General features: G+C 37.3%; 2 protein-coding genes across 5 annotated transcripts in view; both read right to left on the bottom strand.

Moving 5' to 3' along the window:
- The window catches only part of LOC121736332, a 209,075-nt gene that overhangs the window by 62,060 nt on the left and 121,402 nt on the right, over positions 1-25,613 (bottom strand). For all 4 annotated transcript variants that reach the window (XM_042127448.1, XM_042127449.1, XM_042127451.1 and 1 more), the window contains one exon: positions 8,508-8,630. In XM_042127448.1, the coding sequence (XP_041983382.1) occupies positions 8,508-8,630 (123 nt within the window). The remainder of the gene's footprint in view (positions 1-8,507; positions 8,631-25,613) is intronic.
- LOC121736333 (tubulin beta chain) lies at positions 13,697-15,543 on the bottom strand. Its single transcript, XM_042127452.1, has 2 exons — positions 15,399-15,543; positions 13,697-15,018 (listed from the first exon to the last, which is right to left on the bottom strand). The coding sequence occupies exons 1-2, from the start codon at positions 15,453-15,455 to the stop codon at positions 13,732-13,734; spliced, it is 1,344 nt and encodes a 447-aa protein (XP_041983386.1). The 5' UTR covers positions 15,456-15,543; the 3' UTR covers positions 13,697-13,731.

Here is a 25,613-nt window from a genome sequence, read left to right as displayed (position 1 = left end):
GCTCAAACAAGCGATTTATAATTTATCAGGATTCGAGACTTTGTGAGGCTTGTCACTGTGGACAATGGTATCTTGGACGAAGGTTCGCCGCCATTTTGTCATTTAAAAGGCCCGGTATACACTATACACTTTTACAAGCCTATAGGTAGGTTTTAGTCAAGTTTCGGTTTGACGAAACCAGATAGTAGCAGCTTCTTTGCGCAAGTTCCTTATATGAAAGGTAAAACCGATGCAATATCAAGATCTGATAAATAAACGTATAAAAAATAAACTTAAGTCAGGACATGTGAATTGATCAAAAATACGTAAGATTGAGGGAGACAAGGCCGGTGGCAGGACACTTACATTCTTGGCACTTCTGGCCCAGGGTCACTACCATATTATGAGCAATGTGTGCAATGCACACGGGCGCTATCCTCTAGGGGCGCCAAATCGCCATCTTGGGCCCTGCTTCTGCCGGTATCCATATAAATATATAATGAATTAATTTTAACCTTCTTTTTCTCCTCTTTTATTACAGTCTATAAAACCATAATAATTACAAAGACAGTTTGACAAAGTTTTAAAGACGCAAATAAAATGATATTATCGAATAATTCTGTACCATTGTACATTCAACGACAAGCGCGAAGTTTTCCAAAACTTGTATGTGTCCTAATAATGTCCGTTTAAGAGGTCCTTTTGTAACGAAAAGGGCGGGAAACAATACTTGTTCCTCCATCACAATTAGTGAAGTTTGGACAACTTATCACTGTCAGCGATGAGATACTGAAATTAACTATTTAAAGGCCATTTAAGGGTACTTTTCAAGACAGTGTTAATATTTGCTACTGGAATATACAATAGGATATATTATTACTGCAATTTTTTCACGCTAAAGGCAGCACCGGCCTAGGCAGTAAACAAAAAATTTCGTTCGACGTTCGACATTTCTGTCAATAAGCTGACATTATGACATGTGCAACTTGTTGGATTTTGATAGATTATTATTTGTTATGTGTTAGTAGCGCCCTCTGCTCCGATCTTTACATAATATTGTCTATGTTTGTTTTTCAGACTTTCCAAAGTTATCTATCTTTATATCAACATTTCAATATGAGCTGGTTATATCCTATTGCCCGAAAATTATTCATTCTTTAAGTTATCGCAGTCGGTTAAAAACTAAATCCAGCTAAAGACTAATAGAATTAAGGGTTTCAATTTAATAGTTAAATACCACGTTTATTACTCAAGACGTTAATTATTAAAACGGATCAGGGGCGGATTTACTGTACCGCCTGTAGGCTTCTGCTTCTTACAAATAAAAATTCTCGTGATGCGCTGTTTGTCGTCAAACTTCTCCAAACTTCCGCCGCGGAACTTCGGCATGGTGTCTTTACTCTTTAGACACTTAAAATCTGCCGCCTACTCGGCCTACCAATAAATCCGCCACTGAATCAGATCAAACCTTTATCTATTAAGCCCTGCTAATTATTTAGTCGGTTTTGAAATTAATTCTGTTATTTTAACTAAAATTGACGGTTTAACTTATTAAATTAATTCTAGACCTAGAATATTATATTGTCTAAACCAAATATTAATCTCTCAATTAAATGCGCATTAGAAAATCTATTATCCAAGTAATTATATTTTAAGTTCAAAAATCGATATTGAAAATTGGGACTAGCATACTATGTAATAATATGGCAAAAGCCCTTTATTTAAATAAAGATAAAAAAGATGTCCAAAATTGATAATAATTGGGCGCGTTAGTAGTTCAAGGTTTAGTTAGATAAAGACGTAGGACATTATAATTAATTCCGAAATCCGAAGTAGAGTTTCCGTGACAATTTTACATGCTCAATAGGCATGATGACTATTTTTTTTTCTTATCGGTAATTGAAAGACCCTTAAAAAATAGAAACATCGTTGAAAGAATGACTCTGATAGCTTAAAAATTCACCAAGATATGACAATTCAAATATCTCATAAAAAAGACCTGCCCGAAACGCTCCATACAAAGTGCTACGAAAGACTGACTGAGTTTGTATGCGTCGGGAGACAACTTTGTTCGACAGGTATATCAAATATTGCGTTTATGAAAGTGATTTCATAACAAAAGTTGCTTTTAATTGCATAAGTTATCGAATTGTATACAAATATTATGAAATTTAATTGAAAAAAAATTCGACTTGAATATCCAACTTTAAAGGCGCATAACAAAAAAAATACAAAAGCTATCAAGCTGAAATTTTGAGAACACTTATTTTTTACCGTGATTTCTTTATTTTATTAACAAAATTCGCTAATCTTTGACCTTGTCATCATCCCTATTGCTCATCCATCCATGACACAATATGAAACATCCATAGAGAAAAATAAACATTACAAGTGCGAGATGGCCTCGCGCACGAAGCGTTCCGTACCACAAATCACAATAGAGCAAAAATAGGCTGAAATTTGTGTTTTTTGTATGGGAGCCTCACTTATTTATTTCATTTATTTAAATTTTATTACAAATTATTAAAGTACAAATAAAACTGAGTATTTCGTGAATATTTCAAGTGCCGTTATTGATATCGAGCAAAAAATAGCAAAAAATCACGTTTGTTGTATGGGATAAATATTTAATTGATTTTGTTTTTAGTGTTTGTTGTTATAGCGGCAACAGACATACACAATCTGTGAAAATTTCAGAAGTCTAGCTATAGCGGTTCTTGAGTTACAGCCTGGACAGACAAACGGACGGACAGACGGACAGACAGACATCGAAGTCTTAGTAATAGTGTCCCGTTTTTACCCTTTGGGTACGGAACCCTAATATGAAACATCTTTGATCGCAAATCAGGCATACCCAGCTCCAACATTTTATGTTTCAACGCCAACAAAATCCAAAACACCGAAAGATTCTCTCTATGTTGTGCTAGTAGCACTGAAAAGCCCCGAAAAAATGTGATCTTATATCCGCTTCACGAGTTCAGAGATATTGATAGCGGCTATGGACAAATCTGGCCTAAGGACTCTTTATTTGAGGACACGTTGAGTGGGCGTTGAGGGTCCTCAAACATTTTCGGGGCCGCGTAACCATCGGAGCATGTGGCCTTTACACTCAAGATGTATTATGTTACATTCATTTATGTTACATTCATTGGATAGGAGTTAGATATTTTAGGTGTTAAGTATGGTACAAGCCATGAATTGAGCCATAATTTGATAATTTTGACTTCTGTCGTGGTTTAGACGATATAGTACGGGAGTCCTAGAACATTTTTTTTTATTTGACTATGAAGCTAATTTTTTGTGAGAAGCTTCATTTTGATAAGACGAACAACATTTTTATCTGCGAATAATCTTGAAAGTGGTAGTTAACAGAGATAGAAAGGATTTCATACTTTGACTTGAATCTTGATGGTCCTAAAATATGGATTATTCTATTTGTAGGACAATGTTACTCTGAAATTATATAACTATTAGTTTGGTTTTAGGGTTCAGTAGTTAAATAAATTTTGTTGATTAGAGAACCCTATAACGGAACCTTAACTAGCTGATTTTTTGTATATTGCTAGATTAATAGTCATATTATAATTTAAGAGTAACATTGTCCTACAAATAAAACAGTCCATATTTTAGGACCTTGATGGTCCTAAAATATGGACTGTTTTGTTGTCAAAGTATGAAATCTTTTCTATTTCTGTTAGCTACTACTTTCGAGATTTTTCGTAAATAAAAAGTCGTCTTATCAAAATGAAGCTACTCACACAAAATTAGCTTAATAGTCACAAAAAAAAAATGTTCTAGGGCTCCTGTACTTATAGGTGTTCGTCTCGACAGGTAAAGGGCACGCTTTGTCAAAATGTTGCTTTAATAATACTGGCTATTTGACCGAGCTTTGCTCGTTATTCGATAAAACACGAATAAAATGACATTTTCTAAAAATGATTCCTAGCTAGATCGATTTATCGCCCACGAAACCCGGAAACACCCTAAAGTATTACTTTGTAACAAAACAAAGTAATACTTTAGGGTGTGTATGTCTCTTGTGTAGAGTTCACAGTGAAAGTGGTAACTAAAAGAACCACTTTTAACTTAGCTACGTTTCTATGAAGTTCCCCAGTCGCGATTTGCCCATACAAATTAAAAAAAGTTACTCCTTCAACTTTTACACTAAACTATATGGGAATATAAATATATGGGATACAATTTCACATTTTTTTTGTCACGATGCTGTAAGATGCTGTAAGGATAACAAAAGATTTTCGTAAATCTGAAGAAACGAAATCCGCTTAATGTAACACACTTAAGGGCCTGTTTTACCACTTTCTGATAAAGTGCCATATTCGGCAACAAAGCTGTGAATAGCCTATTGGCTATTCACAGCTTTTTTGACAGATTCTCCATACTTCATAATATGTCAAGTTAATGGTGGATAGCCTATTCAACACTTATCAGGAAGTGGTGAAACAGGCCCTAAGCCTTGTAAAATCAATATTTGATTCCGAGTTTAAGTGTCTAAACTTATTGCTACCGTGACCTCCTTTTACCCTATTGTTAAAACGGTCGACGTGCTGTGCGATTGTCGCCCCTACGCCCTCGCGATAAGCGTCAACGATTTTCACCTGCGATATGGGCCATCTTTTGTTAGGGACCTTTTGTTGTGTTACTTGTTATAGTTTTCATATATCGTGGTGGTTTTTATCCGAAGTTGGGTTTGACCATTACGCTATCGAACCTTCTTACTGACTTTATTGAAAACTTTTTCAAGATAATCTATGGTAATACTGTTAATGTGTTTGTATGTCCTTATTAGCTGACATTCAATTTTTTTTTATGAAAGAAGGGGGCAAACGAGCAAACGGGTCACCTGGTGGAAAGCAACTTCCGTCGCCCATGGACACTCACAGCATCAGAAGAGCTGCAGGTGCGTTGCCGGCCTTTTAAGAGGGAATAGGGTAATAGGGGAGGGTAGGGATGGGAAGGGAAGGGAATAGGGGAGGGTAGGGAAGGGAATAGGGGAGGGTAGGGAAGGGAATAGGGTAGGGGATTGGGCCTCCGGTAAACTCACTCACTCGGCGAAACACAGCGCAAGCGCTGTTTCACGCCGGTTTTCTGTGAGAACGTGGTATTTCTCCGGTCGAGCCGGCCCATTCGTGCCGAAGCATGGCTCTCCCACGTATTAATTTAAAAAAAAGCTGCAATTCTGTTGCGTTACACTTCGTTTATCGTTTGGAGATCGTACATTATTCCGTAACAATATCTATCCCACTTTTCCCGTCTTTCAAAGTATCCCTCTACCAAATTTCATCTAAATCGGTTCAGCCAATTCAGCGAAAAACGTTGCAGACAGACAGACCATTAGTTTTTAGGGTTCTTTCAGCCTGAGATCGTACATTATTCCGTAACAATATCTATCCCACTTTTCCCGTCTTTCAAAGTATCCCCTACCAAATTTCATCTATATCGGTTCAGCCGTTTCGGCGTAAAAACGTTACAGACAGACAGACCAACAGTTTTTAGGGTTCTTTCAGTCTGTCCTTTTGTATATGCGACAGAGAGTATAAAGTTAGCAAGAAGATGCACAAGCACATCCACGCGGAAAACAAAAATTTTATTACTATACTAACAATTTCAAAACGCTGTTAATTGGAAAAAGTTTAATAAAATCCTTCAATTTCCAGCAGCAGCAATAAGCGTATGATAAAAATGTATCAAGAAGAGCTAGACCGAGCTAGTGAAATAAAAAGGGCAGAACTCAAACACTGTAGTCTGGCAGGCGGCCAGCGCCGATTCAATCAGAGCGAACCTTCATTACGACGATAGTATTAGTAATAATTACTTAGTATTACTAGATGACGCCCGCAACTCCGTTGCGCCAAAACTCTTTTGCGCGGGAACCGTACATTTATCCGGAATAAAAAGTATCCTATATCCTTTCTCGGGACTCAAGTATCTCCACACCAAGTTTCAGCAAAATCGGTTTAGAGCTTTGGGCGTGAAGAGGTAACAGACAGACAGATTTTCGCATTTTTGCTTGTAATCTCGCGGCGTAGCCGCCAAACGATATTAAAAAATATATATTAAAAAATCTACAAACAATATTATCAATGCCTCTTTAACTTATGAAGACAATATTATTTTCGAAGCGTGCCATAACTACACAAAGTCTGATGTATTTGTCCACCGTGTGAATTTCTTAATATTCGAGACAAATACAAGCAGACCATGTCTAGTATTCGCTTTATCAATATTTCTATTAGAAAGCAAGTTACCACTTTTGTTATAGTCAGGAAACTGTTTCATTTTTCTGCTTTGTCATATTATGCTAACGTATTCAGTTACGATTTGCGACAAATTCCTCCGGCGCGGTAAGTCGTAACACATCACTTACAAGGGTTCTAGTTTGTCTCTCCACATTTTTTATATCACATTTTCATATTTTATACTATTGCTATTTAAAATGAATGTGATAAGAGATCGAGGATCACCCTGTTACACCGTTACCGTAATTTAGTTAGACAATATTTTGTGAAAGTTTCATTAGGGAAGTAATTACCGATTTACAAAAATTCTATCCAGTGATCCAATATAGCGCTGGATTGCTACTTGAATAAATCAGCGGTGGATTCGATCACTGGATAGAAATAATGTAAATCCCCTATAAAGGCGAAACTCAAATGCGATTATTACTAAAAACTTGCAAAAATAAAAATAAAGTGCCGATTTCCAAATGTTTGTATTTTGTTCGTCAACCATTACAAGTCCAAACTGTAATATCTTTTGATAAATTAATATCACATTGTATTTTATATAATAATCAATTAATATTTAAACGTAGGGCTTGTCTGACTTAAAATGACACGCCCCTCCCTCGTATTCACAGTACAAAATTTTTAGGGTTCCGTACCCAAAAGGTAAAAACGGGACCCTATTTGGATAGTATCGACTATCGAGACTTCGATGTCTGTCCGTCTGTCTGTCTGTCTCCAGGCTGTATCTCAAAAATCACTATAGCTAGACTTCTGAAATTTTCACAGATTGTGTATTTCTGTTGTCGCTATAACAACAAATACTAAAAATAAAACAAGATTAATATTTAAGGGGGGCTCCCATATAAGAAACGTGATTTTTTTGGCCTTTTTTGCTCGTAATCAATAATGACAACAGGGAGGCGCTTGAAATGATCATAAAGCCCTTAGTTATATGTGTGTACCTACTTCAATAATTAAAAATAATATTAAAATAAAATAAATATTTAAGGAGGCTCCGATACAAAAACACATTTTTTGGCTTATTTTTGCTCTATAACGGTACGGAACCCTTCGTGGTCGTCGGAACGACTCGCACTTGACCGATTTTTCATTTATATCAACTATGGTGAAGTGGTGCGGTGTGTCATTGCAAATTAGATAAGCTCTACCTTCTTGTATTTTTAAGCAAATACTAAGTTATGTTCCTATCAATTTTAAAATACAATTAAAATACGTCAAAATCTATCTTTGACGTGCAGGTGCCTAGTATGTAATTTGCGACAGTAATTAGACAGCAAAAATTATACAGTACGTGCTGTCTGTCAGAAGCTTTTTATATGAAATATTAGTTAAACAGCAGATATTTTGCAATCAATAATAATCAACCTGCAAGATAATAAAAAAAAATCTAATAACTATTCTGTTACAGTTCGGTGTAACAGCCGGCCCGTACCAGCGAGATTCTCTCATGCATAATAGCTTCTGGTTAACAATAGAAATGATTTCGTATTCCTAACAAACAGCTCGTTATATAAAAATGTACGAATTATATCAAAGAGTTGGTAATAAGCAATTAAAAGTTGACAATGACAATGCCCGTGACCTGGATGATACCAGCTGCTTTTGCAGTCAAGGTTACATGCTTGCTTTTGAGGGTAGTATTTTAGAGGGTATTGGTATACTGCTGTACCAGTTTTGACAGGTAATATAATGCTCTCCAAACTGGTTTTGGTGACGGGTGCCAGTTTCATCTAAACCATCAGGCCACCTTCGCATGAGTAATTTTATAGTGCCCAAATGATGCACACTGCACAGTACACAAGGATACTCTCTCTTGGTTTGGCCTCTTTTTTTCGTTTTTATTCACTTTCTGGACCCAGCGTCGGTAAATCCGTCGTAGTAATATTCATATCAGTGTAAGCAATCAAATAATTTAATTGTAGTGTGGAGGAAGAAATTCTATAGCAGCGGCTCTTTAAATTTTTTGGTGGTGGAATCCTTTGGAATAGCAAAACACTCCACTGAACCCCAAAATAAAAAACCTACTGTCGCAAAAAGTGGATATTCATCACGAATTTTGAGTCTACGCTCGCGGAACTCTATAAAGACTTTGCGGAGCACCATAGGCCCGCGGGCCGCGGCTCCGCGGAGCATATTTTGGATATGGCTGTTCTGTAGTCAACACGATCACATCGAGCAAGTACGTCCTATCCGCTAATCCCAATATTTCAGCCCAAAGTCACTGTAGGACTTTGCCCCTTTTATAGTGGTGTATGCACTCACCAAGTTCAGATCCACAGACGCGCGGTATGATCTCGAGGATGGCGGAGCAGGAGGCATCCTCGAAGCACAGCTGCCGCGCCATCAGGCAGTTCAGAATCGTCATCGTGCCCTTCAGCCCTGGACCTGGAACAAATACTTTAGTTAGATCTTATAAAGAAAAACAACCCCCGATTCAAAACTCCTAATCAGGAATCAGAATATAAAAAACTTGAGAGGTGTAAAGGGACATCCGGATGGAACGAAGTTATATAAAAAAACGCTATCAATTGATGCCCACGAATACTAACAGCGACAATTTAGTGGAATTGTAATAAAGTTTATTTAAACGTCCGGTAGATGTCGCTGTTTATTCTTAAAAACGCCATCTAGTTGACGTATAGGAATACTAAGTACCACTCAATATACTTTTCAACACCATCTGCTCCTACTTCGTAGGTAAGTACTAAAAAAAAGTGTCGAGGTCAAGTGTCATTCCGTCTAGCCTCCTTTCGCAACGCGCGATAAGAAACTTCGTTCCTTTGATTTCATCGGTTAAAATATATTTAACCGATGAAATCACTTGCGTTGCGGCGTGTCAGTCTTATTGGATTCGATTGGCTCTCGTATAGGGGAGCCTTCAGGCTGATTTGAGTCTTACGCCGAACTCACGCGCACACGTCGGCGCTGATGGCTCGAGATGTACGAAATTCTAGGAAGCGTTTTTGAATAACGCGTAGCGGTCAGCGCTGGTATTTCATACGGCAGCGTATAAAGGGTGCAATTTAACCTTCCTGCCAAATTTGGATATATTGATCCTAGTTAAAAATAAAAATACACGTATTTCTTCTTTTATAATCACTCAGTACTAAAATTTTAAGAAATAGCCTCTGAAAGTTATCCTACCAAACAATACAAAATATGGACACATGCGCGGCCCGGCCCCGCCCCGCCCTTCCATTGACATTCTTGCAGTGACGGATTAAGACTACTTGATGCCCTAAGTAATCCATGCCTGTGGGCCCCCTATCCGTATCTCAACTAGAATCGGTATTTAAACCTTTACTCTTCTGGTGCCTCCTCAGACGTGATGCCCTAGGCAATTGCTTAATATTTTTTTTATGAAATAAGGGGGCAAACGAGCAAACGGGTCACCTGATGGAAAATATATCGACGTTTTTGATACATCGAGTCACGAGTGATTTAAGAGTGGTCACTCTGGAGCTATCCAAATTACTCGAAATTCGTCAATGCAATGTGACCCGACCCGGCAATAGTGTGCTATAGCGCATTTTGCGCTGCGCTGAGCCCCGATCCGCCCCGACACGCCCCGGCACGCGCCGACAAAGTGGGCGCGTACCTTATTGCTCCACAGCGAATACTCAGTAGCATTGCCTTTGACTTTTTTCTTTTGGCGGAAGTCATTTTCACACAAAACATATAATTACCTATCCAATATTTGAGTACATCAAATATTCATGTGGCGATTCCCAATAATCTTTGGAGAACTAATGAGATACGTAATATTGGAAGTTTCCGAGTTACTTGATCCCCGTATAAGAGATTATCGACGGATCCACGAAGTTGGATGTGTTGCGAAGATTTCAAATATTGACGATAATATTTGGTCTTACAGAAGGACTAGTCAGATAAGATTCCAGTTAACATAATGAGACTTATGAGTTACGATGAATGAAGACTACAACAATATTATATTGTCTACTTAAAAAGAGATAATTTCCTGTACGTTATATTATACAACATGACGCCCGCAACTCCGTTGCGCCAAAATTCGTTTATCGCGCGGGAACCGTACATTTTTCCGGGATAAAAAAATATCCTATGTCCTTTCCCGGGACTCAAAGTATCTCTGTACCAAATTTCAGCCCAATCGGTGTAGCCGTTAAGGCCCTCAGTTTAAATAGAATTCTTTGGTTTAGGCGTGAAGAGGTAACAGATAGACAGACAGACAGACACACTTTCGCATTTATAATATTAGTATGGATTATATGTAAAAGTAGTTGCAGGTGATAGTATTATTTTTTATTTTTTGACACACACATTTTTGATTACTTACCAATTGATATTAATAATATACCTTTGTACAAAACACATTTCTAGTTTTAAGCTGGTTGGTTAACCTTATTTTGTGTGTACAACTACATAAATTGTAAAATAAAATAAAAAATATATAATACTTACTGAATTAAAATTGAAGAATATAATTATGTGAATTTTGACTACTTAATTACTAACTAGCTGTTTGACCGAGCTTTGCTCGGTATCCGATGAAAATTACATTTTCTAGAAATGATTCCTAGGTAGATCGATTTATCGCCCCCAAAACCCCCTATATACTAAATTAAATAAGGTTAGAGTAGTTGGCGATTTCTGAGGGTGGGTTGCACCAGAGGCGTAGTTATAGTTAAGGTTAAGAGGTTATCGTCAAATATGGCGTTACTAGGGATTTGACAGTTCATTTGACATTTTGTTATAGTTTAGGTTAAAGTTATAGTTAAAGTAAGTTGTTGCAACCCACGCTTAGTAACTTTAGTGTGCAATTAACTGTAACTTATCTCTTTCTTACAACTGTACAGACAGACTGCCGAATCAGCTCGTACAATATTCAAATGCACCGCGATCAATACTGAATCTCGCCTTGCTATTTTTAAACGGATATTGCACAAAATGTTACAACTTACAGGATATACTTAACTACGATACTAAATTAATGATAAGGTAACAACTTAGATTAGGTACTTACATAATATTATGGTCCAAACAATGAGCCTAGTCGTACAATTTAAACTCATCTCACGATTCTAATTATTATTACATTTGCGAGTACGGTATGCGATAACAAAGAGTTTTCCAAATAAATCGGCCAAGTGCGAGTCGGACTCGTGCAGGAAGGGTTCCATACCGTTATAGAGCAAAAATAGACCAAAAATTGTATCGGATCCCCCTTAAATTTTTATTTTATTTAAATATTATCATAAATTTTTATTTAAGTACACATATAATTAAGGCTTTTGTGAAAATTTCATTTTGGCACATTTTGTGCCTACCTGTTTTCATCATTGATACCGAGCAAAAAATGTTTGAAAAATCACATTTCTTGTATGGGAGCCCCCCTTAAATATTTAATTTATTTTATTTTTAGTATTTGTTGTTATAGCGGCAACAGAAATACAATATACTTAATCTGAGAAAATTTTAACTCTCAAGCTATTACCGTTCTTGAGTTACAGCCTGGAGACAGACGGACAGACGGACAGACGGATAGACAACGAAGTCTCAGTAATAGGGTCCCGTTTTTACCCTTTGGGTACGGAACCCTTAAAACGACGTTATACCTACCTACATATTTTTGCAATGAAATATTTTATTCTGCACTGTTTTGTTACCTACTTAATTGAAATGAAAATAACAATAATTTTGCTTAAATAATTAGGTTTTAGCACCCTTATTCAATAAAGTACCTAATAAAGTCTTTTAAGACCAATAATTCATAGGAAATCAAATCCAATAAGCGTGGAAACCTTAAATCAAATCTGCGGTCAATTAAAATTATAGAAGGGTTATCCGAGAATTATTTTAGTCAACGATTATAATAGCAACTAGCTGTTGCCCGCGACTTCGTCCGCGTGGACTTTAGTTTATAGTTGTTCCCGTACATCGATTGATTCGTTTACGCGCAAACCAGAAAAGTATATTGTGTGGGAACCGCACATTTTTCCGGGACAAAGGCATTCCTTGTCCCAGATTCAAATTAGTATCTCCAATCTCCATGCCGAATTTCATCAAAATAGATTAAATAGTTTAGGGCTTAGGCGATAAACCTTAAAGTTTATTGTGCGGAAATCGTACATTTTCCGGGACAAATTTAGTATTCCTTGTCCTTTCCCGAAACTCAAAGTATCCCCATACCAAATTTCATCAAAATAGATTAAATAGTTTACGCGCAAATCATAAAAGTATATTGTGCAGTAACCGTACATTTTTCCGGAACAAAATATATACTATGTTCTTTTTCGGGACTCAAAGTATCTTTATACCAAATTTTAGCAAAACGGGTCCAGCCGTTTACGCGTGATGTCGTGACCACGCGAAATATAACATTCCGCGCGGCTTCGCCCGCGTTAATTAGATATTTCACAGACAAATTAGTCCACAAAAAACAGCCTATGATCCTTCACGTGGTCTACTTCTTATCTGTGCCAAATAACCGAAACATTGCTCCAGTAGTTCGTGAGATAAGCCCTTTCAAATAATTTCCCCCGTTTTTTCCATACTTTCCTCTATTTCTTCGCTTTTATCAGTCTTAGCGTGATAAAATATAACCTTTCTCGATAAATGGGCTATCTAACACTGAAATAATTTTTCAAATCGGACCAGTAGTTACTAGTTCCTGAGATTAGCGCGTTCAAATAATTTTCCCCGTTTTTTCCACACTTTCCTCTATTTCTCCGCTTCTATTAGTCTTAGCGTAATAAAATATAGCTTATAGCCTCTTTTGATAAATGGGCTATAATAATACTAAAATAATTTTTCAAATTGGACCAGCAGTTTCTGAGATAAACGCGTCCAAATAAGCCCTTTTAAATAATTTCCCCCGTTTTTTCCCACACTTTCCTCTATTTCTTCGCGTATATTAGACTCAGCGTGATAAAATATAGCTTATAGTCTTTCTCAATAAACGGGCTATCTAACATTGAAAGAATTTTTCAAATCGGACCAGTAGTTCCTGAGATTAGCGCATTCAAATAAGCCCTTTCAAATAATTTCCCCCCGTTTTTTACACACTTTCCTCTATTTCTTCGCTCCTATTAATTTTAGCGTGATAAAATATAGCCTATAGTCTTCCTCGATAAATGGGCTATCTAACAGTGAAATAATTTTTTAAATCGGACTAGTAGTTCCTGAGATTAGCGCGTTCAAACAAACAAACAAACTAACAAACTCTTCCGCTTTATAATATTAGTATAGATAATAATTATGATTTGATACAAATTGAGATACGATACAAAATATTACATACGTGTAAGCGAAGTAAAATAAACAATAATACCAATATACCTACTGATAAGACTATTTAAATACATACTAATAGTATGAGCAGAGGTTCATCTGATAAAAGCTCTGTATCAACATTATATTAATTAAAATTAAAAGACCCAAGTATAAAAAACCAAATATATTTAAATCAAAATTACAAATTAAAGTTATAAACGTCTTATAAAACGAGCTAATCCCCCTCGTCTCCGCCTTCCTCCTCCTCATCAAACTCTCCCTCCTCCTCTGCAGTCGCGTCTTGGTACTGCTGGTACTCCGACACCAGGTCGTTCATGTTGCTCTCCGCCTCAGTGAACTCCATTTCATCCATCCCCTCCCCCGTATACCAGTGGAGGAAGGCCTTCCTTCTGAACATGGCCGTGAACTGCTCCGAGATGCGCTTGAACAGCTCCTGGATGGCCGTTGAATTCCCGATGAAGGTCGCCGACATTTTAAGCCCACGGGGCGGAATGTCACAGACGGCAGTTTTGACGTTGTTCGGTATCCACTCGACGAAGTACGAAGAATTCTTATTCTGGATGTTCATCATCTGCTCGTCGACCTCCTTCATGGACATGCGGCCTCGGAAGACGGCGGCCACGGTCAGGTATCTCCCGTGACGAGGGTCGCAGGCGGCCATCATGTTCTTCGCGTCGAACATCTGCTGCGTCAGTTCGGGCACCGTCAACGCTCTATACTGCTGGCTGCCCCGCGACGTCAGCGGCGCGAAGCCGGGGATGAAGAAGTGGAGACGCGGGAATGGAACCATGTTGACTGCCAGTTTTCGTAAATCAGCGTTCAGTTGACCAGGGAATCGCAGACAGGTGGTGACTCCAGACATGGTCGCCGATACTAAATGGTTCAAGTCACCGTACGTTGGTGTTGTTAATTTGAGGGTCCGGAAGCAGATGTCGTAGAGGGCTTCGTTGTCGATGCAGTAAGACTCATCAGTATTCTCTACGAGCTGGTGGACAGATAGCGTCGCATTGTAGGGCTCGACGACCGTATCAGATACCTTGGGAGACGGAACCACGCTGAACGTATTCATGATGCGGTCGGGATACTCCTCCCTAATTTTGGAGATCAGCAAAGTACCTAAACCAGCTCCGGTGCCGCCTCCAAGCGAATGCGTCAGCTGGAATCCCTGCAAACAGTCGCAGCCCTCCGCCTCCTTGCGAACAACATCGAGCACCGAATCAACCAACTCCGCGCCCTCCGTGTAGTGTCCTTTCGCCCAGTTGTTGCCAGCACCGGACTGTCCGAACACGAAGTTGTCCGGCCGGAATATCTGTCCGAAGGGGCCGGACCGGACGGAGTCCATCGTCCCTGGCTCCAGGTCGACCAGCACGGCCCTGGGCACGTACTTCCCACCCGTGGCCTCGTTGTAATACACGTTGATCCGCTCCAACTGAAGATCGGAGTCCCCGTGGTAGGTGCCAGTTGGATCGATGCCATGCTCATCCGATATTACCTCCCAGAACTGAAAATGTGCGATTTATGTTACTGCAATACGTTACGTACGCTCTCATCTTAGGGTGGATCATCCAATATTGGAATATTGCCTGTGCTTAGTTATGTAGCTTCAAAATGTATGAAGCGCGTTTACATTATAGGTAGAATATTTTATGCGATTATGTAGTTGTTAATACTAGTACATAGGAATATATGGCTTATTGCCTGGATACCGTTCATATTTTTGTGATAAAAACTACACTGAAAGCATCAAGTGATTTCATTGAAATCAGTTCAGTTAAAGTTCAGCTTAAGCGTGAAGACCTAACAGAATAAAACATACATACAATACATACGTACATTGCCAAAAAATCTATGTTTATTTAAAAAGAAAACCAAGTAATATACCTTAGCGCCAATCTGGTTGCCGCACTGGCCAGCCTGGATGTGTACAATCTCCCTCATCGCGCCAATTAAAACTTATAATTCCTCCCGACAATTCCGAACCAAATTCCACGACCTACTAGAACGAAGAAAATAAATGCAATATTTCAAAATTCAAATTGTTCAGCTTTCAAATTTAAATTTTGTTCTTATGTGCCAGCGCGATTTTTAAAAGTTAAAAGAGTTTATCGTCTTTCCTTTTTTTATTTGCAACTATTTGAAATAGACGCGGTCTACCCTGCTTTCTGTTTGTGAGTTTTTTTTTGTAGCAGTATCTTAATAATAAACAATTATTAATTATTCTTACAAACACTTTTTCAATACGCAAGCGGGTTTTAGAACGGCGTTGTAAAGATGAGGAAAAACCATTGACATAGGAAAAACTAACGTGGACTTTAGCGCATCATCCAAGTAGACTAGCATATTCAAGGTTCTTTAACTGACATTTTAAAAAGGAGGAGATACATATTATCCCAACGTATGATATTCTATTATAAAAAAGGTAGATATCGCATTCATTGTTGTAATTTATAGATATACCAGAGGTAGGTATTTATATGTCGTACAGGAACAAATTCTGAGGACCGCTTTGTATGAGCATACGCCATCTTTAATAAAACATCATTGATCCCAACCCATTTTTATACCTCAGAAATAGCTAAACACAGATATTTCCGTCCCACGACCACACGTCCAGTTGCAATCAGATTCAAAATTGAGCGGCCTTTGGGGACGTTCGTATTTTAGTCCGAATAGGTGATTAGTCCATGTTTGACGAGCCACCACTGTTTGGTCCCATTTACGTCATGACGACGTGACTAAAAATCATTCAAGCAATTACTGGGTTTATTTTGAATAGAACGAGCTGAAAATAGACCAGTTTTCAGCACTGAAAGCTGATAGCATTTAAAACAAAGATTTTGATAGCGTAATCCGACATTAGCATAGTTTCGATTTAGTGCGGACACTAGCTATTACAACAAGAAATTAGTATTCTCATATACGTAAAACAAAGGATAAACTATAGAACTTAACGTAAGGTTCCAATTTAGAACCCATTTTATAGACCGACAAGGCTTTAAATAAACGTGGGCGGGGGCGCTGCCGGCAAAGGAGAACTGTCAAAAACATGTCAAAAATGGTATTTTGTATGATGGCGGTGAGTTTCTTTTTTCGTCACGTTCATTAAAGCCTTGTCGGTCTGTACATCGGCGTGACATAAGAATGCCAAAACGTATTTTGATTATAATAAAACCGAACCAAAATCACATTTTTAAACTTAGCAGACTCGACCTGCCTTAGATTTTAAAACTTAAAATAAATTGTTTTATGAGTGCTTATGTAATTAACTGCTTTAACCACATAAATTGCTATTATATGTTAAAATAATAATTTGTTTTAAATAAACTCTAGAAGATAATAAACAGTTATAAAGGAAAAGCCTAGAAAATGTCATCTTTACAACGCACAGCCTAGTCAAAGATATAGTTTCTTATAGCGGGCTCGAGAGCACTCGGCCTCTGCAGCGTTCCTTTATTACAAGTTGACACAAAAACTCACTTGGATTTTTATTACGGATTTCTATTTAATTTGCATCAACCACTGAATAAGTCATACTTTTATCTGGTTTTATTCAATCTGGATATCGCACATTGACTCTTGTGGCCTTACTCAGGGACATTTATTGATTACCATAATAATTTAACATGAGTTTGGCAAAACAGAGTTAATGTCAAACCTTCATTTTTTTTTTTTTTTATGAAATAAGGGGGCAAACGAGCAAACGGGTCACCTGATGGAAAGCAACTTCCATCGCCCATGGACACTCGCAGCATCAGAAGAGCTGCAAGTGCGTTGCCGACCTTTTAAGAGGGAATAGAGTAATAGGGGAGGGTAGGGGAAGGGAAGGGAAGGGAATAGTTGAGGGTAGGGAAGGGAATAGGGTAGGGGTTAGGGGATTGGGCCTCCGGTAAACTCACTCACTCGGCGAAACACAGCGCAAGCGCTGTTTCACGCCGGTTTTCTGTGAGAACGTGGTATTTATCCGGTCGAGCCGGCCCATTCGTGCCGAAGCATGGCTCTCCCACGTATAAAATATTGTAAAATATTCTTGTATATATATATAATTGAAATCTCGGAATCGGCTCCAACGATTTTCATGAAATTTAGTATATGGGGCGTTTCGGCGGCGATAAATCGATCTAGCTATGAATCATTTTCAAAAAATGTATTTTTATTCGTGTTTTATCGATAATCGATAAACTGAAAAATATGACTTTCCTGACATCTATTGGCGAATAATAATACTGTTTTGTGAGCAACTAATTGTTTTAATGACCAGCAGATGGCGTTTTTAGTAACACGAAGTCAATGAGTGTTTGCTATACCGAGCAAAGCTCGGTCATCCAGGTACTTAAAGTTAAGTGATCATTAATATCTATGATTGCGGTCGATAGCTATTTATTTTTGAAGATTTTAAGCGGGCGCGTCATTGTGCACTTTTTAGTAGTTTTTAGGATGGGCAAAAAATGTAGACGACATCGGAAATAACACAATAAGTAATTGCATTGCACCACTATGCGACACTATGAGCTAGTGGCGCCCTCTGCTTTGCTCTTTGCGTTTATTCCCAATTCAAATTCAAATGTTTTTAAATAAAGAATTTCCTGTTCAAATGGCCCAAGAAAATTCCAAGAAACAAATACAATACACCTCTTTGCATTATTACTTTTTATGTTTCCTTCTAAAACAGGTAAGTATGTATGTATTAGAGGCATTGATTTTTATTATATACTGTGAATAGGCATGCATTAGCTTGATTGATCTGATAAGGCTTTCATTTGGCTGACAAGCGAGCTCGGCGGATTTTGTTAAAACATTTCAAAAGGTGATTGAACTGAAATGAATCAGAATATCGTCGAATTGAAATAATTAATCGGCAGATTTAAACTATTTTTAACCGTGGAGTTATTTAAACTGCTGGTTTTATTTGCCTACTGCGAAGTTGGAAGGAAAGGTTGTGATTTTTACAGTCTATATAATATGATTATATTATATTTAGAGATTTTATTTTGCCGCTTGACCAAATCAGATCTAATGCCGCCATATTGTAAAATGACACTTGAGAGACCTTCCTGTCAATGTCATCCAATCATCCAAGTAGTATTTTTAAGTAAGTATGTCTATTTTCATGCGGCCCAAATATAAACCAATGCTGCCCCGCGTTCCATTTAGCGTTAAAAACGATAAAAATGCCTCCTATTTTTAGCGTTTTGATAGTTTTTAACGCTAAATGGAACGCGGGGCTGGTCACTGGTGTCATTTTGAATGACAACTTCCTAACCACACCCCGTGACAATGTCATCGAAATGTCAAAGCATCCTTGGACCTTGTAGACAGTTGTAGATATCCAAAGTTTTTCCGAAGCGTCTTAAGAGGGCGACTAACCCCAAAAATCAAACATCGTCCTTCTCTCTTCACACACACTTCGGATTCATCGCCAAATTAGTTTTTTCTCAATAGCTCGATAAATATACAACCCTTAAAAATCCGCTAGGTCGATCTCTCAATGATAGAATTTTATACAATGTATTAAAATATTAACTTAGTTCAATGCACGGTTATGGCAATAAATGAAAAATTCGTGAAAATTAGATGCATCTTTGTGATTAATGCCCCCTTAAGTGAGCACGGAGTTAGCTCCGTCACAATAGACATAACTACCAGTAGTTCGACTGCAAAGAAACGGACAGGTTTCAATATCTGTCAAATTCGTCGGGTTTCACTAGGATTATGAACGGAATGTGCCTTGCGCTGGCTGATATAATTTATTTTTAAATATTTAAAATAAAGATTTCAAAATTGGACTCTGACAATTTTAATCGCATATGTCAAAACACAAACAACAATACGACCAATGAGGAACACGTCCAGCGAATATGTCATAGTTTTGAATTCGTAGGTGACAAGTTAACAACCCTAGCGACGATTTTCGTCATAATACGTCAAATTTAAAAATTTCAACATCAGTTCTAAGTCGGCATACTCTATCATTCTGTCTACTCTGGCTCCGTGGTTATGAGTTAATTTGTGTCTACTATCAATACATTACTTCGTAATAAGTCTGTGTTTCCACCAGAGATGTGCATCGTCGGCTTTGGGAGTCCAATCGCAAATTATAGTGTTACTAGATGACGCCCGCAACTCCTTTGCGCCAAGATTCGTTTATCGCGCGGGAACCGTACATTTTTACGGGTAAGAAAATATCCTATGTCCTTTTCCGGGACTCAAAGTATCTGAACACCCAGCAAAATCGGTTTAGAGGCTTTGCACGTAAAGAGGTAACAGATAGATCACAGACAGGCACACCGACGACAACAGTCGTAGGCCGCGCGCGACCGCGATCGATCGCGATGCGCGTAATTGTACCTTAAGTGCCGCATCCAATGCAATCACGCCTAGTGCACCTTTAGCATTCCCTGACTTCACCCTTTCGGTACTCCAAATGTTTGTCCCAGTCTAGATCAATCACAGTAATGTATTAGTTATTGATTGTAGCTCGACGCCAACACTCACGGTAATTAGATCGTTTTACTCCATCATCGTTGTGTGACATCCCAGAACTGGGGACGGAAAATACCGGGAGGCGGGAAATACCAGGAATATTTTTAAATACTGAAGGTATTAGATGACACCAAAATTGGCGATCATGAGAACATCCTAGAAGTAAAAAACTCGTATGAGGCCCTTTGGGATGACACCAAAAATGGCGAGAACTAGTAAATGGAAAATACTAGAAAATATGAGGTTTTCAGTCCCGTTGCGTTTCCTGATTTGTATGACGCTCTTTAAGTCTGGGATGACACCAGGAAATGGCGGAAGTTATCAGAATTCAGCAATACTGCGTTCTCTGGCTCCTATGAGTGTTGGTACATTTACAAAATATTATGAGAAGTCAATAAAGAATACACAAATACAGGGATCAATGAATGATATTGTTGTAAGGACGTGGGCATAAAGCTGATCGCACATTTGTCTTGACACTAGCGGTGTCAGTTTTCACAAGCATTCCACTTGGATGACATGAAATAGCTATTTTTAAAGTGACTTTACAAGATGGCGGTGTTGGTACTAATTTCGACCATACACCAAGACATTCTTTTAGGATTGTAAAGTTTCTTACGAGATTTAAATATAAACTTAGGTAACATTTAAAAGTAATCAACCATATTACCTACCAAAGCTACCAAAAATACAAAACATATATTTGGATCGTAAATTCACAAACGGGACCCTTATGAACATTTCGCCTTTACGTCGTCAATAAAAGGACAAAATGCGAATGAGACATGGATGTAAAATAAAAAGGACATAAGAAACTATAATACAGCGGGCTCTTAACCTATTTCTCGAGGGCCCTTGTTTCATTCCCGAGGATCTTGGACTAAAATTAGACTAAGAGACGGCAATTTCATGCAAACAATAATTATATAATATACTTTTTTCTACGCATTTTACTGAGGGTGCTTATTTTTTTGGTTTGTATTGTGATTTAATTTAATATTTCTTGTATACTACTAAGTAAATTGTCGAAAATTTTACTCAGTTTTCGGCACTGACATATAAGTACTACGTACGTAGAACTTATACCTCAGAGGTTTTCGGTATTTGCTTGTGAATTGACTTTACGATTTCATGTTTGAACTTTTTATGGATTCTTTTGCCGCTAACTTAAAAAAAAAAGAAATTGTCTATTAAAAGATCAAATCAAGATCAAATTGACATGACAACAACTGACTGTTCTTGACTTGAAATTTGAAAGCGTTTTTGTGGTGTTTATTTTGATTAGTACAGGGAATCTTTTGGTTATAATTATTTCGTCCTTTTTAAGTCGTCTCCTCTAACTAAGACTAAGACCATGCTGGATAACCGTAAATGCCACCATGCTTACGGCAGTTTACAGTAAGCACAATGGCCATTTTAAGACGAATATACTTCGAACCACGGACGTAAAAAAAGTACGGACGTAACCTTCTCTAATCACGAGTGAAGCCTAGTTATGGCCGCCCGTGTAGGACGTGTGCGTGATATGAGGGTTGCCATATAAATCATAAATTTCCCTACTTTTTAAATTTTGTAAACTCAGACAAGTTAAATGTATTTTTTATACTTAAACATATTTTTATGTTTTTTTCGCTTCAGAAATGTAAGCGGTTGTTAAAGATATCATAATGAAAATATTATTTTTATGACACTATAGATAGAAAAAAAACACTTATTAAACGTTATTTACATAACATTATTAGTAATAATAATTATGTACAAACATTTACAATAATAAAAAACATGGTGTTAAATTTATTCCTGGTCTAGAGGTCCATTCAATATTTTCATTCCTACGAGGTCTCAATGACGCTCGGGTGACTACACCAATAGCACCTTCCCTCCCCTACTACTGAAGGAAATCTAAGACAACAATTTTATCTATGGATGATTCAAACCACGTCAGTCTGACCCCGTGCTAAGTACCTGAAGGACTTGTGTTACGGGTACCAGACAACGGAAATATATTTAATACTGTTATACTATACATATATTTAAGATTTTTATTATATGATACACATATTTAATACACACCCATGACCCAGGAACTTTGAAAACTTTTTGTTCCGTCGGCAGGATTCGAACCCGCGACCCCCGGCTTGAGCTACCGACAGCCCACCCACTGAGCCACAGAGGTCGTCAAACAACAATTATATCCACTTTTGTAAATTAAGAAATTAATAGGGGTGTAGACTATTTTTAGGAAATATATTTATTTTACAGATGTACCATCAAGGAAGTTGATTCCTATGCAATTGACAGACCAACGTTATATTATAAAGTTATTAAGTAAAATATGTCCATTTTCGGTAATTCTATAATACAAACTCTCAAAAAAAACAATAATTTGTATTAGATTTCGTTTACTGTCTACACCCCTATTATTGTATTCCTGCCTAATTACTGGTCAATAGTATGCTAAATACTTACATGACACTAATAAAAGACAATAAAATTAATTATTTGATTATTTAAAAATAATTTAAAATTTTCCCCGGTTTGGGGAAAATTTCCCCACTTTGTTATGGACATTACTGATCTGTTGAAGTTGAATTAATATTTACATTATTTTATCAAAATACTTTAAAAATATGTTATCTTACCTATGAAATATTATTCCTTGATGTTTTTTGTGTAAGGTTGTATTGTTCTTGCACCATTTTACAACACAAGATGGCATATTTATTTTTATTTATGAATGACAAAGACGTGTCACCGCGATGTAGTCTAATTGCGTAATGGCGGTACGATTGGCTTATTACAGTGCGAGTGTTTGTGCAAGATGTGTACATATGATCGCCTGGGCTAATTAAGGGTGCTTCACTCATTTCTTAATGGCGATCCGTCCGTATTTTTTTTACGTCCGTGCTTCGAACCACAAAGTTAATATACCTAGTGGAATAGAGAAACAAAGGCCTGAGCAAGAGAGATGTCACTATCAGTAACACTGCGTGGTAAACAGAGACGTGTGGTACATGACAGCAGCACCCTTTTTTGACGCCCAGTCGGCACGTGCCACACGTTGACAATTTAATCTCATAGAAATCATGTTCAATCATGCTTGTGTAAGTGTATACGTACAGATATTTTTACACACATATGAAACCAATTTCGGTTTTGTTTGACAGCTCGAGATTGTTGCTCTATTCCGCTAGGTATATTAATTTTATGCTTCGAACACAATTCTCGTAAAACTGTTTCTTTTTGGTTCACCCATAAATCATAATATAGCAAGGAATACCTTACGTTTAAAGCAAAGTGGTTAATATCGAATAAATAATTTCGATGTAAAAAGTACATGACATGAATGTCTCGCAACTCGTTTCAAAGGGTTTTTTACTTAAGTTTATCTATTGACTAGCTCTTTTGGCTATTAACCAATCAACAACACTGTTCAATAGATAAACTCCTGTAAAATAAAAGTACCTGTGTGTCCTTAAGTTGCCTCCTCACCGGGAGCATTCACGTGTAATATATTAACATTATAGATTCGTTTATAGTTGGGGAGGGGAAGAGGGGATTTCGGGAGTAGCTCGAGCATGTCAGATTAAGCTTGCATAGGCTTCCGACATGTGTCTAGTTATCATGGTATAGAAATCAGATTTCTCAGGTGATGGGTAAAAAATTTTTTTTTTAAATATTGAAATGTCGTCGGATCTGTCAGATTAAGATAGGGGATGTTTAGTATACCCCAAAGAAGCTTCCATATCCATTTTCTGTGGCTTCGCAGATATTTAATTTTGTTCTAAACTTAATGATTTAGTCCTCGTTGTCTAAAATATATTTATAATTTACCTAAATAAGCAATTTTCTAACTATATTTTCTTTTTCAAAACTTTAAAATGGCTGCATTTTCTGAACCCACCGCTAAAATAAAAAAAACGCTCTTATTTTTTTTAATCAGCTTTACCTAACCTACTAGGTCTCCATGACGCTCGAGTGACTACAAAGATAGCACCGCCCCTCCTCTACTATAATATAACATTGTAGATTCGACATTCGACATTTGAGCATTATATTACAGTACTACCTCCCTGACTGACGAGCATTTGTGTGTAATGTTAAATGGAACATTCGACTTTGAGCATTCCATAGCTAGTTGATGTTGTAGTTGCTGTATCATTACAAGGTGCGCATTGTAATGCTCGGCTCTCCTCCCTTACTGATGTAATACTCGACTCTGTAACGATACATTACAAGCGAATGCTCCCGGTGAGGAAGCACCTTTACATACCTATAATACTACTTCTGTACTACATAAATACCCGTATACTTACTTGGTACTGACCTTAAAGACAAAATCGATATGGAATGATATTTAACCAGTTTATAAACGGAGATCGATTGTATAAATAATTCAGACAAGATTGTTCCCGACGATTGGCCGAGCGACATCGATTAAATATTATTCGATAGGAATCTTTCTATGGCGTTCTACCCCCAAAACAAAATAATTAAACAACTGTTTAGTTATGTATGTCCTTTCATAATATGAAAATGGTGTATTTGGTTCTATATAATACATCGCCTTAACTAATTTTAAATTTAAACGTAAACAAATCTTTAGAATCTGTATGGACATGCTTTCTGTGTTAATCAAGTAATAAGTAATTAAAAAGATCATATGTCTCAAATCTCAATTTAGATGCAATAAATACTTAAGAATGCATTTGACCCTAACTTGACTACATTAAAACTAGATCTCAAAATCTGTAAGGTCTAGAAAACTGTTTTTTATACAAGTAACTTCAGTTTATGAAGATATATGCTCAAGACGAAAACACGATTACTTAAAAATTGCTCGGTAGTTTTTTTTTTTTTTTACAAAAAACTTTGTTTTTGAACATTTTTGCTTGGATCTTCGAAGTTTGCTGTCTTTTCTATAATATTTTTTAATATCTAAAAATCATAAACCTAAATTTGCTCAAAATACTTTTATTCATAATCATTATAGTTCGTCTTTTATTCATAGTAAAACTAACTTGGCGATGATTCCGCGTCGTCCTTTTTCACCTGGCTTAAGACGGGCGTGAGTGTGAAGAGTGAAGGACGATGTTTGAATTTTTGGTTTAGTCGCCCTCTTAAGTGAAAACAGGTTAACGCAGACACACATACAATTGACTAAAATATTTATTTATTTATTAGGTACCTACTTTGCGTCTTCGGAAGACCTCAACGTTGTTGCGTCAATATGGCAGTAATTATGGTCAGTTAGCCTTTGCTATTAATTACAAAATATCACTGACCTCCATTAAACAAGTACAATGGACTAATGATACCCTTTGAAATGACAGCTATTTTCTGTGCCTATTTGAAGCGGAATCAGCTCCCCCAATATTCGGGAAGAGAACTAAATTTGACGTAAAAATGATGTTTGAAAGTCGCCATATTGGCGCTGATAGCAGTAGTGGGAGTATTTGGAACTAATACTAGTTTCTACCATGGAGGTATACTATTATCTGTAGTTTCTACAACCAATAGCGATTGAGCGGCCATTTGCAAGTTAGTTAGTAGTACTCTTCCCAACAAGTAGTTCTCTTCCCGAAAATTGGGGGAGCTGATTCCGCTTCAAATAGG

Source organism: Aricia agestis, chromosome 19 (assembly GCF_905147365.1).
Source record: "Aricia agestis chromosome 19, ilAriAges1.1, whole genome shotgun sequence".
Classification (NCBI taxonomy): domain Eukaryota; kingdom Metazoa; phylum Arthropoda; class Insecta; order Lepidoptera; family Lycaenidae; genus Aricia; species Aricia agestis.
This window is presented reverse-complemented; position numbering and strand designations above follow the sequence as displayed.

Bases quoted from the DNA above. Each gene is read 5' to 3' on its own strand.
- LOC121736333 (XM_042127452.1), bottom strand. From the start codon at position 15,455: ATGAGGGAGATTGTACACATCCAGGCTGGCCAGTGCGGCAACCAGATT. The intron at 15,019-15,398 runs GTATATTACTTG...GCACATTTTCAG, and splicing joins GCAACCAGATTGGCGCTAAG to TTCTGGGAGGTAATATCGGA.